The 23,217-nt window shown below is 37.7% G+C and overlaps 1 protein-coding gene across 2 annotated transcripts in view; it reads right to left on the reverse strand.

Annotated features, from left to right (window-relative positions):
* Positions 1 to 11,512: 11,512 nt before the first annotated feature.
* sorcs3b (sortilin related VPS10 domain containing receptor 3b) overlaps positions 11,513 to 23,217 on the reverse strand; it is a 118,228-nt gene continuing 106,523 nt past the window's right edge. For both annotated transcript variants that reach the window (XM_055172021.2, XM_055172020.2), the window contains 4 exons: positions 19,199 to 19,298; positions 13,101 to 13,206; positions 12,670 to 12,908; positions 11,513 to 12,171 (listed from right to left, as the gene is read on the reverse strand). In XM_055172021.2, coding sequence (XP_055027996.2) covers positions 12,110 to 12,171; positions 12,670 to 12,908; positions 13,101 to 13,206; positions 19,199 to 19,298 — 507 coding nt within the window. In that variant the 3' untranslated portion in view covers positions 11,513 to 12,109. The remainder of the gene's footprint in view (positions 12,172 to 12,669; positions 12,909 to 13,100; positions 13,207 to 19,198; positions 19,299 to 23,217) is intronic.

Genomic DNA, 23,217 nt, shown 5'->3' on the forward strand with positions numbered 1-23,217 from the left:
ACTGACCCTTGTATGGGCCATAAGACACCATCATTAGTCACGGAGAAGGAGTTAACACATGTGCGTGAAGATGTGTCCACGCGGATGCTCAGCGTGTGTGTATGTGTGTGTAGGTGTAAGCGGTCCCGGTATAGGACATTGGAGACGGTCATTAGTCAGAACGGACTCCTCCCCAACAGTGAAACGCTGGGGAGTCAGCAGCAGAGGCTTTCTGCACCAGTGACGATGGTTTTGTCTTTTTGAGATGGTGTGTCTGCTTGTGTGTGTGTGCGCGCTTATGCGTGTATGTTGTTTTCACGTGTAGCAACCCGAAGTGCTTTACTGCGACAATAATGCAGACTTATCACTTAATGGACACTCAACACTAAGTGAAGACTTAATAAAAACGACGTGCTAATGAGCTGCTTGATGTAATGGAAACGATGATGAAAGAGCGTGAAGGGCTTTCGGTTTATTTCCCTGGATCATTCTGAAGCACCTGCACTCAGGAGTCCCGAATTATGTGCTGCTTAGATTAGTTTTATTAACTGATTCCAGGTCAGTCAACACAGGACAAGATGCTGGGCATCATTAGTGATGCAGCTAATTGGATATACATTGAACAAAGCCTCAAGTCTATGAGTGGATTATAACGTGTGATCACAACAGTCTGAACACGCGCACCACTTTCTGAACGATGGTAACCACAAAATTTAAAGAAGAAACAGAAACGTCTAGATCTCAATGATAAATGAGCATTAAATACTAACAAGTCTTTATTTTAGTGAAAAATACATAAAATAGCGATAATTTCAAAATTGACTCCAAATGCAGTTCCATGCAAAGCATGCTGGGAAATACAAATCTACTAAAATCATTAGTTTTAACACAAAATTATTAAGTTCATTTCCATCTTATACATTTTAGCATATTGAATATGATAAACTTACATTGAATTTCAAAGTATGAATTTTTTATCAGTGTGTATGTTTTCTGCACTCAAAAAATGCTGGGTTGTTTTTAACCCACGCTGGGTAAATATTAGACAGAGCACACCACTGGGTTAAAAATTACCCAATGCTGGATTGTTGTTAACAAACCATGGTTTGTAATAATCTAGCAGTAGGGAAAAACACTGTTTACCCAGTTATTGTCTTTACTTAAACAATGAAGTAAACATCACATACTATTTTATGTTTTGGACCTATACTTAAAAATCTTAGTTTATTTATCTTTTAAGCACAAAATGTATTAAACTAAAACATTCAAGTAAAACTAACTGAAAATTATTAATACATGTTGAGAGGAATACCCATAATCCTTTGCGCCTGAATATCTTTATTATTTATGCCTTATCACAGAATAAGAACTGATAAAAACATTAACTACTTAAAAAGTTGTTAATAAAAATGTCAGAGCGATCAGTAGCTGCGTTTACAAAAATGCACCATGTAAATGCCTCAATCGGAATAAAAAGATTCATTAAAAATCGGTTAAAAAATCGAATCATTTGAGAGGGGTGGTTTATAACTTTTGTAATTAAAACACTTGATCGGATTGATAACTGAAACTGGGATGATACACGCTTATGCAATGACGTAGAATTGGACTATGACGTATGACGCAAAGAACGCAAGCTTGTGTTGTTGAAGGAAGTCACATGTCACATCTCATTCCCATCCTCTGTAAAGTTATACGAGATAGCGTTGTCTGGTTAGTCCATGATTTGATTTATACTCTGATCCACAAACGCATGTGCTTGGACTCGCTCTCGGGGACCGTATGAAGTCTAAAACACGCTTTTTGGGCACACATGAATGGCTGTTAATCAGCGGGGCACAAAGCTCTGTGTGCTCGACATTTATTAATTATGACCTGAAATAGACGCACATGCAGCGATTTTAGGAGGATGGCATATTGAAATAGCGCAAAACCATTTTTGTGTAATGTTTGCATGTCAAAAGATCAAATCTGATTTGAAGCTTGTGCCATATAAACATGCACATCATTTCAGTCACATTACTAAGTGTTCAAACACCATGATAGGATTTATCAATCAGAATGATTTCATTCCGATTGAGGCAAAAGGTGTCCATGTAAACGTAGCTAGTGTCCTGTTCAGCATTTTATTGTATTTGTCTCCAAAGTACTGACAATGCATGTCAAAAAGTTTCTTATGTGTTTCTGTGGAGAATCAAGTTTATTCAATGATCAGGGTTCCCACCCCTTAGTTAACTTCAAATTCAAGGACATTTCAAGGACTTTCCAGGTCCAATACCCTCAAATTCAAAAACTAAATGTGGGGACACATTTCAAGTGAGAGCAAGGTTACATCATGTTACCTTTTAAGATATATTGTTACAGTTCCCTTTTGAGGGGAACTCGAGCTGCGTCACTGCGGTGGCACTTTGGATGATGCCTCCAGGGGTAAGTGGATCTGAATGTGTATATCAAATTCAACAAATGGTGATGCTTAAAAACAAAGACAGGGTGACGTGGGAGCCAGGAAGTATATCGCTATCTGAAATATTGCCAAAGACGGCGTTATAGGGACGCAGGAAGTATGGCAAGGGAGACGCAGCGTCTCGTTCCCTTCTCAGGGAACAACATTTACATACGTAACCCAAGACATTTTCATGTGTCAAACACAACTATCCAAAAAAGCATTTTGGTATGAATCAACATTCGCATACAGAAGATACAAGCATTTAAAGCCAACAGTTTAGCATGTGTGCTTAAAAAGTCTAGAATTTTTAGGATATTATCCTACACTACACAGGGAATAATATAAAACTTCTTGCATAAAATAGATTCAAGCACTTTCAATGACCTGTATCTATGTATGTATATTTTCAAAAACTTTCCAGAGCCTTGAATTTCTCCCCCAGATTCACAAACTTTAAGGGATTTCAAGGACCCGTTGAAACCCTGAGTGATTGACTTGTAGTTAGTAATGTTTTATGTGTTCATGTTGGACAGAGCAATTGATATTACAAATTCAACAAAATACAAAATTGATATTACAAAATAAATCAACTTAAAATTAAGATTATTGACTCGAGGAAGACCAAAATGTCCCCACAAAGATAGGAATACCAGAAATGTTTTACCTTGTGGAGACCTTTTGAGGTCCCCATGAGAAAACAAGCTTATAAATCAAACAGAATGACGTTTCTTGAACATTTAAGGTAGTAAAAAGTTTTCTGTAAGGGTTGAGGTTTGGGGAAGGGAATAGAATATACAGTTTGTACAGTATAAAAACCATTATCTCTATGGAATGTTCCCACAAAATATGTGTGTGTATTAGAAGGGAACGGTTATTTATCATAGTGACACTATTCCTTTGAAGCTGCTAGTTGTACCTCTGCCAGTTTTGCTTTTATCATTTTCAAACACAATGCATAATTTACAAAGTATTCAAATATCATCGCAAATGTTGTTATTAGCAACACTGATACAATGCGAATGTAAGTAACCAGCACAGCAAGAAAATCGAATGCGAATTGCACACAGGAAACTAAAGGTGAATTATTGGCTTTTTGCACACATTATGGCGTGTCTTAGCATTGGAAGTCAATATTTTTAATCTCAGTATTATCAGTTCCAGATAAGCATGACCCAAGAGTCTAAACTAAAAAAGATTTTATGCAAGTATAAATTAAACGAATTTAAGGTGGAGGTAATGAATTCTGTGTGGAGGTATTTTACGTATTTTTAAATTAGCATTTCTGTCAGTTCTGCCCATGTTAGAAGACAACGTATCAATTAGCGGTGGCTACTACAAGCGTAATTTAATGATACGTTCAATGATTTCAAATTGAGGGTGTAAAATACGCAATAAAATCCCATATTACACTAAAAGAGGGACATGAGCCATATTTATGTCCAGAATACCACAGGGTGGAAGAAAGCCAGATGAATTAGGTTAGTAGCAAGCACTCTGAATCTAAACTTTTGCATACTTCACAGAGGTCACAAACATTTCACTCAGAGGTTTCTCAACATACGATGAAAAATGTGAAATTACTCCTAATCGTTCATTTATAAAGCACTTTAGTTTGTATTCATGCTCCAGTGGTTGTATGAATAGCAGTAAAAATTCAAATAGAAAAAGTATCCTATCACACAGCGACTCCCACCAGATACACAGATTACATGCAATAAACATAAAACAGGGTCACATTAGCACACAACAAATAAAGCGGCGTAGGAGGTCCCTATAGCAAAACCAGTGAAAGAATAGCTCTGTGGAAACCAATGTCATTTAATATCCTTTATTAAAGCACATAAAAATGCAGTTTTATGAAGTCACTGGATGATCAGCGTACAAATACAAATATTAAAGCAAAAATATGCATCAATGCATTTTGTGAAGTAAAAAAGCTTTCTTCTGCCGGACAAAATAGCCCCTGACTGACTGTGAACAGCAACAGAATGTTTCACACGGTTGTTAAGGGTGCTGCACAGTGATACACAGAATCGTTGGGTGCAGATGTCATAGATGTGCTTTATTGTAAATAAAACACAGCTGTTGACCAATCAGAATCGAGGACTGGAACTAACCCTTTTATAAAGTTGCCTTAGATTAGTAAAACGTAGATAAGTAAAAAATATACACTCACCTAAAGGATTATTAGGAACACCTGCAATTATCTAATCAACCAATCACATGGCAGTTGCTTCAATGCATTTAGGAGTGTGGTCCTGGTCAAGACAATCTCCTGAACTCCAAACTGAATGTCAGAATGGGAAAGAAAGGTGATTTAAGCAATTTTGAGTGTGGCATTGTTGTTGGTGCCAGACGGGCCTGTCTGAGTATTTCACAATCTGCTCAGTTACTGGGATTTTCACGCACAACCATTTCTAGGGTTTACAAAGAATGGTGTGAAAAGGGAAAAACATCCAGTATGTGGCAGTCCTGTGGACGAAAATGCCTTGTTGATGCTAGAGGTCAGAGGAGAATGGGCCGACTGATTCAAGCTGATAGAAGAGCAACTTTCACTTTAGTAACCACTTGTTACAACCGAGGTATGCAGCAAAGCATTTGTGAAGTCACAACACGCACAACCTTGAGGTGGATGGGCTACAACAACAGAAGACCCCACCGGGTACCACTCATCTCCACTACAAATAGGAAGAGTCTGATGGTAGAGTCAGAATTTGGCATAAACAGAATGAGAACATGGATCCATCATGCCTTGTTACCACTGTGCAGGCTGGTGGTGGTGGTGTAATGGTGTGGGGGATGTTTTCTTGGCACACTTTAGGCCCCTTAGTGCCAATTGGGCATCATTTTAATGCCATGGCCTACCTGAGCATTGTTTCTGACCATGTCCATCCCTTTATGACCACCATGTACCCATCCTCTGATGGCTATTTCCAGCAGGATAATGCACAATGTCACAAAGCTTGAATCATTTCAAATTGGTTTCTTGAACATGACAATGAGTTCACTGTACTAAAATGTCCTACACAGTCACCAGATCTCAACCCAATAGAGCATCTTTGGGATGTGGTGGAATGGGAGCTTCGTGCCCTGGATGTGCATCCCACAAATCTCCATCAACTGCAAGATGCTATCCTATCAATATGGGCCAACATTTCAAAAGAATGCTTTCAGCACCTTGTTAAATCAATGCCATGTAGAATTAAGGCAGTTCTAAAAACGAAAGGGGGTCAAACACAGTATTACTATGGTGTTCCTAATAATCCTTTAGGTGAGTGTATACTGATTCATGATAAGTTAGATATAAATTATAAAAAGACAAAATTGCAACGGCTCAGTAAGGCAAAGTCTCCCGCTGGTGTAATGATACGTTTTGACAATTTAGTGACAACATCTTATTTCTTAATTTTTTTATAAAGGTTATGAATAACAATTGAGCGTATTAAATGAACGTTGCCGTTTTTCTAACAATCGCGCCAGTCACAACAGCACTGAAGTGAAACAGGTCTGATGAACACGTCGGGTGTGAGATGAAGTCCGCAAGTAATGACAGGCGGAGGCGTCTGACGTACTCGCACCAAAACAGGCCTTTTTAATAATTCATCAGACATTAAATAATCCCTCTGACTTTATCATTGTTTCTCAATCTTTGAAAGCTCAAGATGACCTTTGGAAAATGCTAAATCTTTTTTTGCACGTGGCTGTGATGAGCCTGGCAGGAAAGGTTGAACCCTTAACAGTCCGTCAGCAGGGCAGCAACAGTACACACACACAAACACACACACACACACACACGCGCACACAGGCTGACAGCCGAAGCCCCATCACCTCGACACAGATTCGTTTTTCAGACTTATAAAGTGACAGCTGTCTTTTTTCCCCCTAACGCAGCGTTATACAGAAGTTGAAATGCATTAACTGTACAGTTTTAACCCCTGAAGTTTATGGTAACATTTGCCAAGCTGGCTGTGTAGCAATATTAATGGCTTATTAATTTTTTAGCAACTTATGTCCACACACAGATCTATAAACACACAAACAGGAAAAATGAAAATGCATTATTTATTATTTTCCTGATGCTGAAGCATTTTCGAATGCGGAGGCATTTTTACAACGATTGATATTTAATTAAAAAACAAGTTTACATAAAACAAAATTAAATACTGCATCACGGGACATGTACGTTACAAATTGTGTATTGTTTCATTAACTTTATTACGCTGGTCACATTTGAATATTGGCTGAGATTTAAAGGGTTAGTTCACCCCAAAATTTTAATTTCATCATAAATCACTTACAACACCAAGTGCTCCGATTGTCTTCAGCACACATTTTTAGGCTTGTGACTGTCCCATTGACTTCAATTACTTTCACAATCTGTTTCCCAGAAAAGAATGAAAGACATCACCAAAAAGGTCCATGTTCCATCAGCCCTTCAGTTATAATATTATAAAGCAATGAGTAAAATTGTATTCAACAATTTCTTCTCATCGTTGGTTATTTAGAGCGCGTTCACACTAGACAATGGGGCATGCTGCTAACATCACCTGCTGACGTAGTTGCCCGTGTACAGGCACAGAATACTCTGGCAAGTAATTTGTGCATTTATAAGGGCTGTTTAATTATTGTTTCCAATGTTTGCATAATGCTTTTTTTTAAAAAAGCTGAAAAAACTAAAACATTGGCAACTATGTCAGCAGGTGATGTCAGCAGCATGCGCCGTACTTTAATCGTGAACACGCTTTGAACAAACAACGAGGAGAAGAAATTGTATAAAAAAAATTTTTTTCTTTGCGCATAAAAGGGTGATTCTCGCGATATTAGACTAGAAATTAGACTTATGAGGTGTCATGAAACATTTTGATAAAAAAAGTAAATGCAAAGTAAGAGTATCAAAATAAGAAGCATACAGTTACAAACATCTTTTCATGTACTATTGTGCACATGATTTCAAATGATATCATACAAACCAATTTTGTTTTTTTCGACATTTAGGGGCAATTTTTATTACCGCAACGTGTCCATGACTGGATTTTGATTCTTTGACATGGAAATATTTATAATAAAAAATATAAAAAATAAAAAGCTTCAGTGCATGTTATACTATAAACATTTACAGTAAGGAAATGTGGTATTTGGTGATCATTGGTAAATGTAGAGACAATAATAAGAAATATAAATGTGTCCAAGAAAAATGTTCTCATCCTCCGCAACAACTTTCAATCATTGTTTAAGCCCTCAAGGAACTAACAATTTCAAAAAAAAAAAAAAATAGTTGGAAGGGACATAATTGACTGTGACACTCAAGATGGCTACCAGGTAAACAGTTTTTATTTTTTCTCTCCAGATAAAAGTTGAAATTTTGTTTGTCATAGTACCTAGACAACTTTTTAGTTCTCATTACCAAAAGAGTTTGTAAATGCATATATTTAATGTAATATCATGTTGCGCTAATGATAATTTTTTATAATGTTAATCTAAAAAAATGTAAATAATTCTATTAGGAAATATTTTTTAAATCCTTTAAAAATAATGGTTATAGTAAGTTCAGACCTTAATATTATATGCGCAAAAAATGGCTTCTTTGGCTTTTTTTTAATCTGATGCTGGACACCTTTTAAGTCTGGATTTTGTGAGAATCACCCAAAAGTGTTCTTGTCACTTCATAATATTATTATTAAACGACTGATGGAACATGGACCTTTTTGCCGATGTCTTTCATTCTTTTCTGGAAAAACAGATTGTAAAAGTCAATGGGACAGTAACTTACAAGCCTCCCGGTTTTCATCAAAAATATCTAAAAATGTGTTCTGAAGACAATCAGAGCACTTGGTGGTTTAGAACGACACATGATTTATGATAAAATTATCATTTTGGGGTGAACTATGTCTTTAAGTGATAAGTGTGTAGTGAGTCATCTTGATATTTCATTACTACTGTATATTCGAAAACAATGCTATGTTAAATTCTGAGGGAATCAATATGGCCTCCCCATGTCCCGTAATATTAAATTACTTAAGCCCTCTCCCCTATATTGCATAAACATGACTAATAGTGCTCCCTGGAAGAAATGGTATTAAAATTGTGTATCACGCAGAGCACTCTTTTGTCCATGAGACTGAACTTCAAACATACAGATCTTTGGATAAAAACCATTCAACCATACAACCCGATGAATTGGACAATGCGTACCTGTGTGTGCGACAGAGTAAAAATGATGAAAAATACGAAAATTCTAAAGGTTACTGTAATGTCTTTGTCCAGACCAGCAGGCTGCACATTTATGGGTTGATATTAAACATTGCCTGACTGCATTTCTTTTGTGTACCGAGTCCTTGAGTCATCTTTATTAAAATAATCCGACCCTTTTGTCCCTGCATTCGTCCCCCTGCTCCTGTACTGCTCGAGCTTAGACTTGTATATCTGTATGATACTGCAGCTTTTGTAGCTCTTGGCAAATTGCTTGCGATATTCCTTATTTAGATAAAAGCATCTGCTGCGACTAAATGTAAATGTTTGAATGGTTTTAGCAGGCTTAATGTTAAAACGCACAGGGAATTACTTTTTTTGTGTTTACTAGATGCACACTTTGCTACTCAAACCTTTTCAAAAATGTCAGTATATCAATAATAAAATGGATTTATGAATTGAAACATTTGTGTTGTTAGTTTGGTCCTGGCTGTGTTTGGTTCTTGGGTAAATTTTAATAGAAATATTTTTGTTTGTCTATTTCTGTTATTATGCTTATCACTGAATGTTTACGTGTTATTTTAGCAGAAAAGCTTTGCTCTTTTGTATTCTGCCATTCAAGTGGCCCTATTAAAGATTTTGATGTCACGAAAAAGCTATTTACTGAGGAAATGAAAGAGATGGTGAATGTTTAGAAATTGGCTGGAGAAATTGCGAATGCAGGTCATTCGATTGTCATGGGGATCTCATGAAAAGCCATTGTAAAAAAATCAGTGTGCAGTCTTCTCTAATGTAAAAATACATTTATTCAGATTAAAGTGACCTTGAGTTTACAGTAGAATATAAAATTGTATGTCAGCCAATAGCAGCAATGAAACATGCGCTCACATGGTAATACATTATGTCTAGAAATGTAGTATTGTGAAGACTAAAGAAAGAATGTTTTGACATATTATTATGCACATTCAAGGCACAAATGAACACTTTCAGCAGATGAGGCTTTTAAACTATGGAGATGAAAGTACCAACCTGTATTTGTGCCATGTACATCTAGACAAATCTAAATCCCTTTTGTTGACCTCTTATCTCATTAACTATTTACATCTGAGAATAACTACCAAATTAAACGCATACATAAAGCTAGTAAACAGTTTTAAATAAGCATGTTTCAAATCATTACATATTAATGTTTCAGTATGAAAAACATATCACTTCTATGTGATTTAAATATCTAAAAACGAGCTTTTTACAAATAGAGACATATAACCTTAATATATCTACAAGTGAGCATGCAGAAAATGATTTACAAAAGGAATTTGGTTAACGATAATCGTATAGACGGCTTTAGTGGCAACAACATAAACAAATGACTTTTGACGCCCAAACTTAACTTCCGGTAGATTTCCACAAAGTAAGAGTAGATTATTTCTGATAACAAGCAAAGTAAAACAAAGTAAATTACCTTCTCTAAAGCATATCAACTACTACACTGACCTACTGTTAATGTGTAAAATTTATGTATACAATGTTAGCTACAGATCCTTGAATTCTTGCCTGGCTGCCAAATCTCTCTTCACACAGCGGTGATGCTCGCCTCGTCTTTGGGAAACCAAAACATTTACATTTTCAACAAGGTATTTTGGTGTTGGGCGATATGCCCAATTTAGAGATCGTCCTATCGTCAGCCTGTGAGATCGTTGATACACGATAGTATCGGGGGGCGGGGCAGTAGTTTACTCATTTATTTATTCATTTTTACATATTTATGACAAGTCACTTGATTGGTGTACAAAAAAGAAGCAAGGGCAACACTGTTGTGACCGCAACCTTCTTAAAACTGAAACCATTAATCCATCAGCGTCATTAAGTCCAGGCGCTCTAAAAGTTCCTGAGTGCCAGGAAGTGGGAACAACAAACTCTCTGGTTTTAACCCTCCAACAACCTCTCTAGTGTAAGGAAATGTCAGAGCCGCGCATATTACAAGTTCAGGTGCTAGAAGGAATCCATCCACGCGCATTCAGGTCCGAGCAAAAGTTAGACGCGCGCATTACAAGCTCTTTCGCGCAAAGTGAAGCCCTCAAACCCTATCAGGTGTGGAAAAGCACACAATGCGCATGTTAAAGGGACATTCCACTTTTTTAAAAAATATACTAATTTTCCAGGTCCCCTAGAGTCAAACATTTGATTTTTACCGTTTTGTAATACATTCAGCCGATCTCCAGGTCCGGCGCCACCACTCCCAGCACAGCTCCGCACAATCCACCGAATCCGACCAGACCACCAGCATCGCGCAAAAAATAACAAAAAAGTTTCTATATTTTTCCCACCCAAAACTGGACTCCTCTGCAGCCAAATCGTGCACCAAGACCGACAGAAAATTAAAAGTTGTGTGATTTTCTAGGCAGATATGCCAGAAACACACTCTCGTTCTGGCGCAACAATCAAGAACCTTGCAGCAGCAACACGGCCGCAGGATGCACACTGATAATACGCAGCAGCCGAAAATAGTCCCTTTAGTAACTTTCAATGGCAGGGGACTATTTTCGGCCAGTGCGTAACATCACTACGCCTCCTGCAGCCATGTTAAAGCAGCAAAGTCATTGATTATTACGCCAGAACGAGAGTATAGTTCTTAACATATCTGCCTAGAAAATCAAAACTTCCAACCTTCTGTCGGTCCCAGTACACGATGCAACCACAGAAGAGTCAAGCTTCAAATAGGAAAAATATCGAAACTCTTTTTTGCGTGATGCTAATGGTCTAATCAGATTCAATGGATTATGCTAAGCTATGCTAAAAGTGGTACCGCCAGAACCGGAGATCAGCTGAATGGATCCCAAAACTGCAAGAATCAAATGTTCAACTCTAGGGGAGCTGGAAAACGAGTACACCTTTTAAAAAAGTGGAATGTCCCTTTAATGTGAAACTATGATGATAATAATAATAACAACTATCGCCAATTATCGTCATGAAAGCCCGCTATTAGCAATATGTCTGATGATCGTCGATACACAATACTATCATCTATCGGCACAACCCTAAGGTATTTGTTACAGAGATCTCCAGTTTAGCCACTAGCTAGACCAATAAACAAACACAGACCGGAAGTTAACTTCGGGCCATGGGCGTAAGTGTGGCAACGCACGTGAGTCCGATAAAACCGTCTATAGATCAAATATATTTGTATAACCTGATGTAAGAAAAACTACTCCTCAAGTGCTGATGTAATATAACATTATTCTACAGTTTTCGCTAGAGATTTAGATTTTATTTACATCTGCAATTAATAATATTTTCTTGAGTAACTTTTTGTTAATTAATTGATTATCAAGCTCAAATATTAAACACCACAATAATAGTAAAAATACATAAGCACCACAATAACAGGAAAAGTGAAAACGTACCGTAATTACGCATCTTATACAATTGTCAGTTCCTCGAAACATCTATAAAATTATGATATTTCACCATCAAATCTTTCTTGGTTTCATCATTTTAGACATTGGTGCAGTTTGGAATCTGTCTGGTTCGTAGTCTTTCTCCAACCCCAAGGCCCCCTAAAGACAAAGACAGAAAGCAGAAAATCACTGTAATTGCAACCAACAGACAAGGGCAAGCCTGTGATCAATGCTTTCCACCTCAGTGTCATGGGATCAGTCCTTGATTACTGTGAATCAAAAAGTCCTGGGACACAGAAGACAATCACTGTCCCTGACAGCAGGGTAATAAAAGATGAATGAATGAATTGGGGTCCGTCCGCTGACCTCACGCCTATGGAACGACAACATAAACACGAACAAGCACACCTCTGCTTGCACCTTGAGCCCAAATCTCAGCTTTATAAACATTAAAGTTGCCAGAAAAAGATCTTGTTAAGACACTAACAGTGAAGATTTGACAACAACACAACAAACATAAAAAAACACAATCCAATCCTTAAACAACATCATGGAAAGGCCAGAGCTGCAAAACTCAAAATGTGTAACTTAAATACACTTTAAGGCTTGGAAAGAGAACCTGACGTGTAAATGTCAAAGTATTAAAACCTGTGTCACCTGTGTTATGAGCTTCCAGCTCTTTCTCCATCAGTTCTCTAGGAGGCGGCAGATGGCTAAAGCTGTTGAGTGTTCCAGGGTTCGACGGAAACGGTGTGTGCGCGCTGTGTTTGCTGCACGGTGTGAATGAAGAAGTGGCTGTCGTATGCGTGCCGTTCTTCTCCTGTCCGACGGCGCTGATCATCTCCGGCTCCTTCTCATGGGTGTCCTCGGTCTCCACATGGATCCACGGGATCTTACTGAGCAGACAGAAACAAAATCTATTCAGTGTGGTCAAAAAATCCTAAGTGTTTCTGTTTCTAGTCTAAGTGGGGAGGAGAAAACACTCAATGATGCCAATAAAGTAAGCAAGGATCATTGGTCACCATCTGTGGGTATTTCGAGAGCACGTTAAAATAGAATAGAGCGCGATTTAGTGAGATGAGGCTTACCGCTTAAACTTGTATATGAGGAGAATGGCCAACCCCAGCAGACCCAGAGAAACCAGTAACAGCATGGCAGAGCCACTGGGGAGTGCCGTGGAGTCAACCAGGGGTGCTGTAGGCATTAGACAGCATCATTAGACTCAATGTCCCATTGTATTACAGCATGTAATGCTTTTGTGGTTGTAATATATAATATACTTCATCATCACTTGTAGATTCTTGCATTGTTTTTTATGAAAACACATAACAGATTACAATATGAGCAATTCCAGCGTTGTGGATGTGACATTTTCAGCCATTTTCAGCCAAAGAATGTATTTATTACCAGAATAATCTAGCTGTTTAGATTTTTTTAGACATTAGAAAATGTTTTCGTATTTTGAATGAGAGAAATAAAGATGTGTTTTGGATGTGGCACACACGTTTTTGGGAGACAACATACTTTGTAGGAATTTAGGCAATTTAAATGCACTAGAACCAATAACACCCAACAAAAATGGGATGGCTCTTCATACAACAAATAATATTTATTTTATTTTGTGTGCGCAATTATGAGGTAGAAACAACATAATGAATGTGAAATATCTCTGTTATAGATGTGACACTCTGAAAGCTGCACGCACTTGCTTGAAAACGCAAGACAGACAGCACTGCCTTTATTTGATTGACTTATTTGTTTTTTTATATTATTAGGCAACAACCAAGGCAGCTGTCCTGTCAATCAAATATTGAAGCGTGAGCGCTCTTGAAACTTTAGTCTGCTGTTTACGGTCATATTAGCAGAAACTTTAAAAAGAGGGTGCTTGCACTGACCTTGTTTGGGGGGTGAGACAGTAGCCTCTTTCACACAGTAATTCGGTAAATTACCATGATTTTACCAAAACAACTTTACCAGTAAATACAAAATATGCTGTTTACACACGCAGTGACGTTAAGTCTTTTTACAAGTAAGTTGCTCGTGACCAAACAACATTGCATTAGGTGACTTCAAACGTAACTTAAAGCTCCACTGTGTAGGATCTACTCCTTCATCTAGTGGTGAAATTCTATATGACAACCAACTGAATATTACAAGTGGATGAGAGAGACACATAACGTTTACACTTGGTATTTAAATCCGTCTCTTTTTGTCCATTTTCGACCGCTTCTCTCCAGATTACTGAGGAGATGGTCTGTGGACGAGTCCCTCTCCTGTCATTTAATCATGAGCGGGAGTAATGACGGGTTTAAATGGACGCGAACTAATATTATGTCAGAGTACAATGCTTATGTTTTAAGTAAACGTTACATGTCCGTGTATATGTAAGAGCTTTCTCTGATATTGGTGAAAAAAGATCGCGCAACTTTCACATGCTTGTAAAATGAAACGAAAGACGCGCAGATCAGACGCTTTTATCAATGAAAGGCTAAAAATAGGGCTGTACACCGAGTGTTTTTGCTAGAGGTCAGAAAAGATGAAAAACATTTATCTCAGTACCTCAGATTACATAAATGGGCGGAGAGACGGCGTGTGGCTGTTCGAACACATTAAACCACATGCGTTACACTAACAAGAGTTATGCATAACCATGCTATACTTACACAAGCAACTATAAAACTTCGAGTTTACACCACTGTATAGACTTAAACAAATATGCTGTATTACCTGTGGAGAAGATAGAAAGTAGGTAATTTTGGTGTCCCGTGAGCCTCATGATCTTGGAAAACTAACATTACTCAAATATTGACTTTGGTCTTGTTGTTTTCCTGTCGCGTTGTCGATTTAAATCCCCTTTTCGCTTCCTTGGCGACTTGTTTTAATGTCCTAGAGAATAGGTCTTCAACAGGCTTTCAAATCTGCCTCGAATCAAAGCATTAGATCGCGGGATCATCACGGTATGCGGCTGTTGTAAAATACGAAGGATTCAGACTACGCAGGTCGCATGCAGGCTGCATACGTCATCAAACCCTGGCTGGTTTATTTACGTTAACTGAGCATTACATTCACAAGTCATAAGCATATTACATAAATTTACAATTAACTAAGAATAATTATCAGCTTTGTAATTGTTAATATTCTGAAATATGACTGTCTCGAATATGTATACCGCCTACACATGCAACGGGAGGCTTCAGCTAGCGGCCAGCGTGAGTGTAGTGTGAAAGCGCGAAAGGCGGAGCTTGAATTTCAGGAATGTCCCTCGTCGGCGAATGTATTTCAAAGATGGAGGCACAACATGGATGCGCCAGTCAAGCGACTCGACCGTATGTATTTAAATAGCAGATTCTACACTTACGAGAATACTTTGATTAGTGGGGTGGAAGTAATTACACATGAATGAGCACATACTTTTGAAAGAACACATGGGTTTTTGCTAAGAATTAACTCAAAAAAGTACACAGTGGAGCTTTAACTGGGGAAGAGACGCAACCTACGTCTCGAACAGCAGTAATAAGTGTGCTAAGGACAATACGGCAAATAGATGGTAAGATGTTTTAAACAACTTTGGAGAAGAAATGTGAAAGCTAATTTCAGTAATTATGTAATTTCAAAACATTATGATTGGCCCAAAGCTGTATGACATCGTCCATTCGAAATGACGGTAATCTTTATTTTTTGATCTTGCAACCTCTCTTACTGGTAAATTGGCAGCACTACTTTACCAGAAAGGCTCTGTTCACACATGACCTTTTAACTGCAATTTACCAGTAAATGACCAGTAAAGACTGTATGTGTGAAAGGGACTAGTAATGGCGCTTTTCCATTGCATAGTACCCCACGGTTTGGTTTTGGTTTGGTCCAGTGTTGTTTTCGTCAACGATGACGATAACGAAATGATTTCATTGACGAACCTTTTTTTATGACAATAACGCAAAGATGACTAACTAAAAATGTCTCTTAGGTGACGAAAACATGACGAGACACTTTCCAGTTTTCGTTGACGAGACGGAACGAAAATAATTGTAAGTCTGATGTTCACAATGCATGTCATTTCGGCCTATTTTGAGTGAAATCGGTCTGTTTTTAGCTAAAAAGTATCAGCAATGCTGCCGCTTCCTATCCTTGTTTTGGGTACGCCCACCAGCCGACTGCCGCAGCGCACGCGCACCAGATTTCACACAACAACACACCTGCGGCTGTGGCGAGTTTGAAGCAGTTTGTTGCGAGGTGACGCCAATAAACGGAAATGACAAGATGATTTATGTACATACTTTCAAGCCACAAACTAGGTGGGAAGAATACCAACAACCTCAAGCGGCACCTGAAGGCTCATCAGGCTAATATATTTTTAAAGGTAACTAACAACTCATGCTATTAACATATTATACACATTCAACTTTACTTGACAATCGGCTTGTGACACATTTCATGGTAAGCTTAAGGTTTTACATGTATCTACTTGTCAAACCTAAGCCCATTTCCAATACTTTTTAACCTAAGTTAAACTTGACTAAAACCTTTTTGAGTTTTCGTCGAATAAAACTTGACTAAAACTATCAAGTTTATAAGTGACTAAAATGTGACTAAAACTAAAATGCATTTTCGTCCAAAAGACTAAGACTTAGGCCCAATCCCAATTCTATTTTATACCCCTCCCCCTTGCCCTTACCCCTACCCCTTCCCCCTTGATACAGAGTGTCAAGGGGTAGGGCTGAATATATTCCCCTAAGGAATGGGACAGCACTACTAGACTTTTACACGTCATCATAAGTCGTTGCTAGATCCTACGTTATAGATGCTCAGATGAAATAATACAATAAAATTTTATATTTAATGAAATTATTAAAAAAAATATATGTTGTGGAACTATCACAAGATCAATAACATTAGCAAACTTTTTTCATGGCGATTTTTACAAATCTTTTTGCTGAGAACATAACCGTATACATAAAACTAGTGATTATTTGTTATTAAAATACTTTTTAATGTTCAAAAATACTTAAATTTATGGGCCATATTGGAAATTTATCATACCCCTTCGTCTGAAGTGTGGTCCTGAAAAATCTTCGTTTGAAGGGCTATCTAGCCCTTACCCCTACCCCTTCCTCTTCAGCCAAAAGAGAATTGAGACATCCCTACCCCTTTCACGTGAACGCGCAAAACAAAGGGGAAGGGGAAAGGGGAAGGGCTAAGGGGTAGAATTGGGATTGGGCCTAAAACTAAAAGGGCTGCCAAAAACAACACTGTTTGGGTCAGCTTACTTTTGTGAGCTTTTCCATTGGGTGCAGTACGTAGTTCCCGATACTTTTATTAGTACCACCTCGGTCGGGGTTCCAAGCGACCCGAGCTGATACCAAAACGTGATGCCAAAACACTGTAGATCACTGATTGGTCTGAGCAAATCGTCACTACCAGCGTCATCGCTATTAGCTTTACCCTCATGCTAGCTTGTCTCGAGCAAACATGTTGTCATCTGTGCTCTGCTCTTCCCAAACTCCCTTTTAGCAATGAAAAACATCCACAGGATGAGAATCAGGAACACCATACCAATTTTTTTCAGACTTGCAGTGTGTGGCGGCACATTGGCCGACTCGCACGTTCGCATATATGCCCCGAAGTGTTACTAAACTCAATGGAAAAGCTAACCTAGCCAAAGTGAGATAAGCTGACCCGACTGACCCAAACCAAACCATGGGCTAGTATGCGATGGAAAAGCGCCATAAGTGAGAGCAGTCACCACAATGGAAGGCCCGCCTCACCAATCATTCAATTGGACAATGAAAAAAAGTGAATGATGTCTGGTGCTTTTCCGCTCAGAACTGACTTTTTTAACTGCAGGTGCTCCTGCAAAAACACATTGGGCGGCTAAAATGCGTTCTGTGTGATCCGCCCCTAACTATAGAAAGTAATTTGAAAAATTGCCTAAAAATTAAAGGGAGACCCTCGCATCGGTATGTAAGACACCAATTATGGTTAAAATATTTGGTAAAAACAAAATTTTTTCATGTTAAGGTTGACATTTGCATGGAATTGTTTTATAAGTATTATTACGCAAAGGGTGAGAGATTCCTAAAAATAAAATACATTTTTGTTTTGTTTTTGAGTAATTAGTATAACGACAAGAAGGAAAACAACTAAAAGATAAAACAACATAAAAAGGGAAAATATTAACATTAAGCACAGATCGCTTTCTCTCAGAGACTGTGCGAAAAGTAAGACAGGCATATCTGTTTCAGTACTTCCAAAAACTGTCCTACTCATTCACTGCGCACACACACACACACACACACACACACACACACACACACACACACACACACACACACACACACACACACACACACACACACACTGCAGTCCAATCCTTCAGCCCTTTGAGGGTTGACGCACGATGATTGTGACCTTTCGGCAGAATGCAGGAGGCAATCTGAACCTTTTCCTGTTCAGAGCAATGAAGACAAATGGCTGTGTCTGAAAAGGGTAGAATTATATGTGGCAGAGGGACACTCTTTATGATTCAGTAATATCATTTTCAACTCACTATATTGGTCATGCTCAGGCAGGTCCAGCATTATCAATATTAATTTAAAAGCCTATGATGGAGAATCTGTTCCAGAGGATTTCTTTAACTAAGAGATGGTTGACACTATAGATTCTCAATAAACAAATTACTAAAAAACCTTATATAACCACAGAGGTCACCTGACATAACCACAGTTTGCGCTGTATTGTACCACACTGTGGAGCACAATTACATCCAAAAGCACTATGTGGTAGGTAGACAGCTTAATGTGCTTTCATATCCACGAATTTGGCAGCACCAAGTACATCACAAAACCACAGAGAGAAGCACATTGCACCTCAAATGATCACCGACAGCAGTGCCAAATGTGTCACATAACCACAGAAAACTACATAAAGGAACTCAAGGGACATCTAATCACAAACAACAGCCGTATATTTGTCAAAATATATAGATACACAAACACGGACAGTTTAATATAATTCTCATAACTATTGACAGCAGTGTAATATATCACAAAAACAACCACAGACAGCAGCATCGTATTTCTCACAGTATCAGTGCAATGAATCTAGCGCTCCAACACAGAGGTCTTACAGTAAGGTCTTCTAAAACAAAAAAAAAAAACTTAAGAAGAAAACGTGTTTGCTCAGGTCTTACCCAAAGTAAGCTGGGACAAAGACACAGTGACCCGTGTGTCCGGCTTTAGATCAAACTGGATCAGGTTCAGGTTTAAAGCGTTTACAAGCACTTCTGACATCTGAAACAAGAGGAAGATGGTCATGATGAGGAAAAGAGTTTAATCTGAAAATAATCAAAACTTTATTATGGAGACTTGAGATCCTTTAAAATAATTTGAAGTGAATGTCTTAGGGGTTGTGCACACCAAAGCTTTTAAACGCGGCTGAACACGGCAATCTAAGGAAGCCGAGAGAGGTCGTGTACTATATTTATTTTTGCTTGTTTGTTTTCTCGTGATCACCACTTAATTTCTCATTATCTCGTGATAACTAAAGTTGTTTTCTCGTGATCTCTACTTAATTTTCTCGTGATCTCAAGATAACAAAAGTTGTTTTCTTGCGATGTGATTCAAGCTTACGTGTACTCGATAGAACGTGTTGTTTTGTTTGTAGACAGCAAACGTATATTTTTCTTAGTTAGCATAAATAAACAAATGAGATTTTAGTTGGATCAGAGATTAGTTCAAGCTGAAATAGATTTGTCAATAATTGACAATTTGATAGTGGTGAATTTAGGAACCGTCTCTAAAGTAACTCCATAATATATACGTTTCTACTTTAAACATGCATGCATTTAAATGGAATGACTTAAAGTCAACAAACAGTCACAAAACTAACTGTGTTCATGTGGTTGTCAGCTATAATGCACATGCAACGATTAACCGCGTGTTCCATTAAAAATGCATCTGAAATCGATTCAGAATCGATTTTTAATCGATTCTGTGTTTTGTGCACAGCTTGTGCTTGTACTACGGCATTTGGTCAGTAGGAAGTCCTTATTGATCTAAAACCATTATGAGTCGGAGTCGTTTATAACGTGCATTTAAATAAGCAACACTCGTTAAACAAAATCTAAATATTTTTATTATCATGAAAATACCTGAAACAATTTGAAGATCAGCGATATAAATATTCCTATAGACATTTTCTGGAATAGCGTTTGTAATGCTACTTCTTCTGTAGCACAAAGGGAGTTTCTGCACAAGAGTGCCCCCTGGCTTTGGGATGTGATGGTATTTCACCGTAATTCGTTAAAATTCATTCATTAAGAAAATGCACATTTGCACGATTAATCGTTGCAGACCTAATTTATTCAAATTAACTGTTAAAGATGTTGAAGATAGAAACGTGTATGATAAATTACGTCGAGATCACGAGAAAACAAGCCAGCAAAAATAAAAATATGGGTGACCTCTCTCGGCTTCCGTACCAGGCGGACACCGAATGCCAGCTTTCTTCAGCTGAGCGCTTTGGTTGCTGTGAAATTTCTGCTTTGTTTATCAGTCGTTATACAATGTAAAGGTTGGTTGTTGTGATATTTGTCCCATCCGTCCACTGTGATAGGACGCCGTGTGGAACTGACATTGACGAGCTGAGCTTTTCACTCAAAGTTAAATATATATAATAACTCCCTGCACTTTCGACTTGCTTACTCAATGTGTAAGGTCGCGCTGGTGCGTCACATGTCTAGTGCAAGACGAGAAGTTGTGGTATAAAAGTGCAATTTTTTTTATTTTTCTTGCCAAAAATGACAATCATTTTGCTAGATAAGACTCTTATACCTGAAGCTCATTTGAGATTGTTTAGAGTCCTTTGAAGCTGCATTAAAAACTGCAATTTTAAACTGCATTGAAACTGTAAACTGTTGAGGTCCTGGATTGTTTTCCTCCAAAAACCTAATTTCTTCTCACTGAACAAAGAAAGACATCAACATTTTGGATGTATGGAGGTAAATAAATTATCTGGAATTTTTTATAAAAGTGAAGTAATCCTTTAATATCACCAGGACTTTTCAACATCTGAAGGAATGAAATACTGATGCAGAGATGGCTTTTACCTCTGAACAGGTCAGACATCAGCAACGTGATTTATTTACAATTTAATTTATTCAGAACAAACATGGCAGATATCTTACTACTTCAGATGATACTTTTTTGTATATATGCCTTTTAAGGTGTACCTCTGTCAGTGTCATGTCGATACATACTGAAATGTAATGACAGATATGCTCTGATGTGGTGATCACTGACATCAGATTTATCTGCATAGGGTAGCGGGATGAAGCACAACCCACATACAGAAAAATACTCTGCAAGTGGAAATAACTGCAATTTTTAATTTCAAACAGAGATGGCAAAAAAGAGGCAAAAGTTACGGATTGCAGCTTTAAGATGTTTCAAAATCTTGCAACATTATATTTTTATAATTCAATAGGCTTTATGCCCAGCTGCACTACTTCCTGAACTTCAGCCAGCTCCTTGTTTCCTGTCTGCCATTATTGGACAAACTGATTAGTGTCTGATTATTGTTGTTGTGACTATTGAGGTCAGGCACTTGGATTAATCAGTCTGGCCAATAATGGCAGACAGGAAACAAGGAGATGGCTGAAGTTCAGGTAGTAGTGCAGCTGGGCATAAAGCCTATTCAAGCAAGTATTAGTCCTCAGAAATGTGACCCTGCCTGTAAAATCCCAGCTAAAGTCATTTTGTGTAATTTTCTTTTTTCTATAAAAACATCATACATAATGTAAACAAGAACATCTTGTGAAAATACAACCTTGATATATTTAACACTGACTGGGTAAGGTCATGTCAAAGATTGAAATCAGTGAGCAAAAATCAAAATTTGAAGCTCCTAATCTCATAGATTATGGGACATAGCCTGAATTTCATAGACAGGGTTACAAGTGTTCAAGTTTCCTTGCACAACGATTTGGCATGGTATTCAATTATTTCTATTTAAGCAGTTAAAAATCGACAAATCACTGGACTAAAGTTTCTATTTCAAAATATAAACTGTAAGTGTAGGTCATGACATTTAATACATTGAAAAGGAAATCAAAATGTTTTAGCATAAATTTGAATTACTGTCAACTATAAATTTCCCTGCCGTTTTTATTTCCTTTTGTGATTGTTGGGCATTAGAAATTCAGCCCATGACATTTTAAAGTAGGTTTTTCGTGTATTTTTCAAAAGGTTTATTTGCTAGTAATAAAGCCTATTTTTATTGCCACTATAATTTATTTAGTCATTAGAGAATCATAATAGGTTACTTAAACAAACTGTATCAATCATTAGACCAGGGATCTTAAACTGCTGGCCTGCGGCACGTTTGCGTCCCGCTCTCCCCCTCTCTGCAGCTGCATATACTTAAAAAAAAAAAAAAAAATCTGGCCCGCAGATTTTGTTTACTTAGTTTCATATTTGTTTGATAAATGATTTAAACGGCTTCTTCCGTCTTTCCAAAGTGCTCGGGAGGTTGTCACCATGCTTATCAGATAATCCGGTTGGGAGTTTGAATTGTTCGTCCAGAGAAGAGCTGTCACTCAGAAGTATGAGAAAAAAGGGGTGGTGTTAGATAAAGAGGCTTAAAGGGCACCTATTATAAAAAATCCACTTGGAAAGATAAGTAAAAATGTATGCGGCTATATCACTCATCTCGTTATGAGTAATATGTATAAAATTAAGTATATATATATATCATTAAGTAGTTTATACTATAATTACACAGAGCAGTAATATACATTTTGTTTTTTCCAACCAGCTTATGTAACATTAAATACTGCCTTACAAAAGTTTTAGGGTTGCTTTCACATGCTAGTCATAGTTTTTACCAAGGCTTTGAACCGGTTCACGGAACGAAAACCAGAAAGTTTTGATGTTTTGCAAGGAACAGAAATGAAACCAGAAACTTTAAAAAATATATATGTTCCGGAACAGAATCGTTTATTTAAAATAATGGTAACCGGTACCGTCATATTTTTTCGTTTCCTGTATGCACAGATGCACAGGTGGTTGAATGAGTCCGGTCCAACTCCAATCAAACGTGATTATCCCTATGCCCTTCAAAGATCAGAACTCTTGATGTAAAAACTTGAGAGAGAGAGTTGCGCTTCTGTGTCTCATACTGTGGTCCATTAAAATACATTTGGGGAATAAA

This window comes from Misgurnus anguillicaudatus, chromosome 7 (assembly GCF_027580225.2).
Source record: "Misgurnus anguillicaudatus chromosome 7, ASM2758022v2, whole genome shotgun sequence".
NCBI classification, from domain to species: Eukaryota; Metazoa; Chordata; class Actinopteri; order Cypriniformes; family Cobitidae; genus Misgurnus; species Misgurnus anguillicaudatus.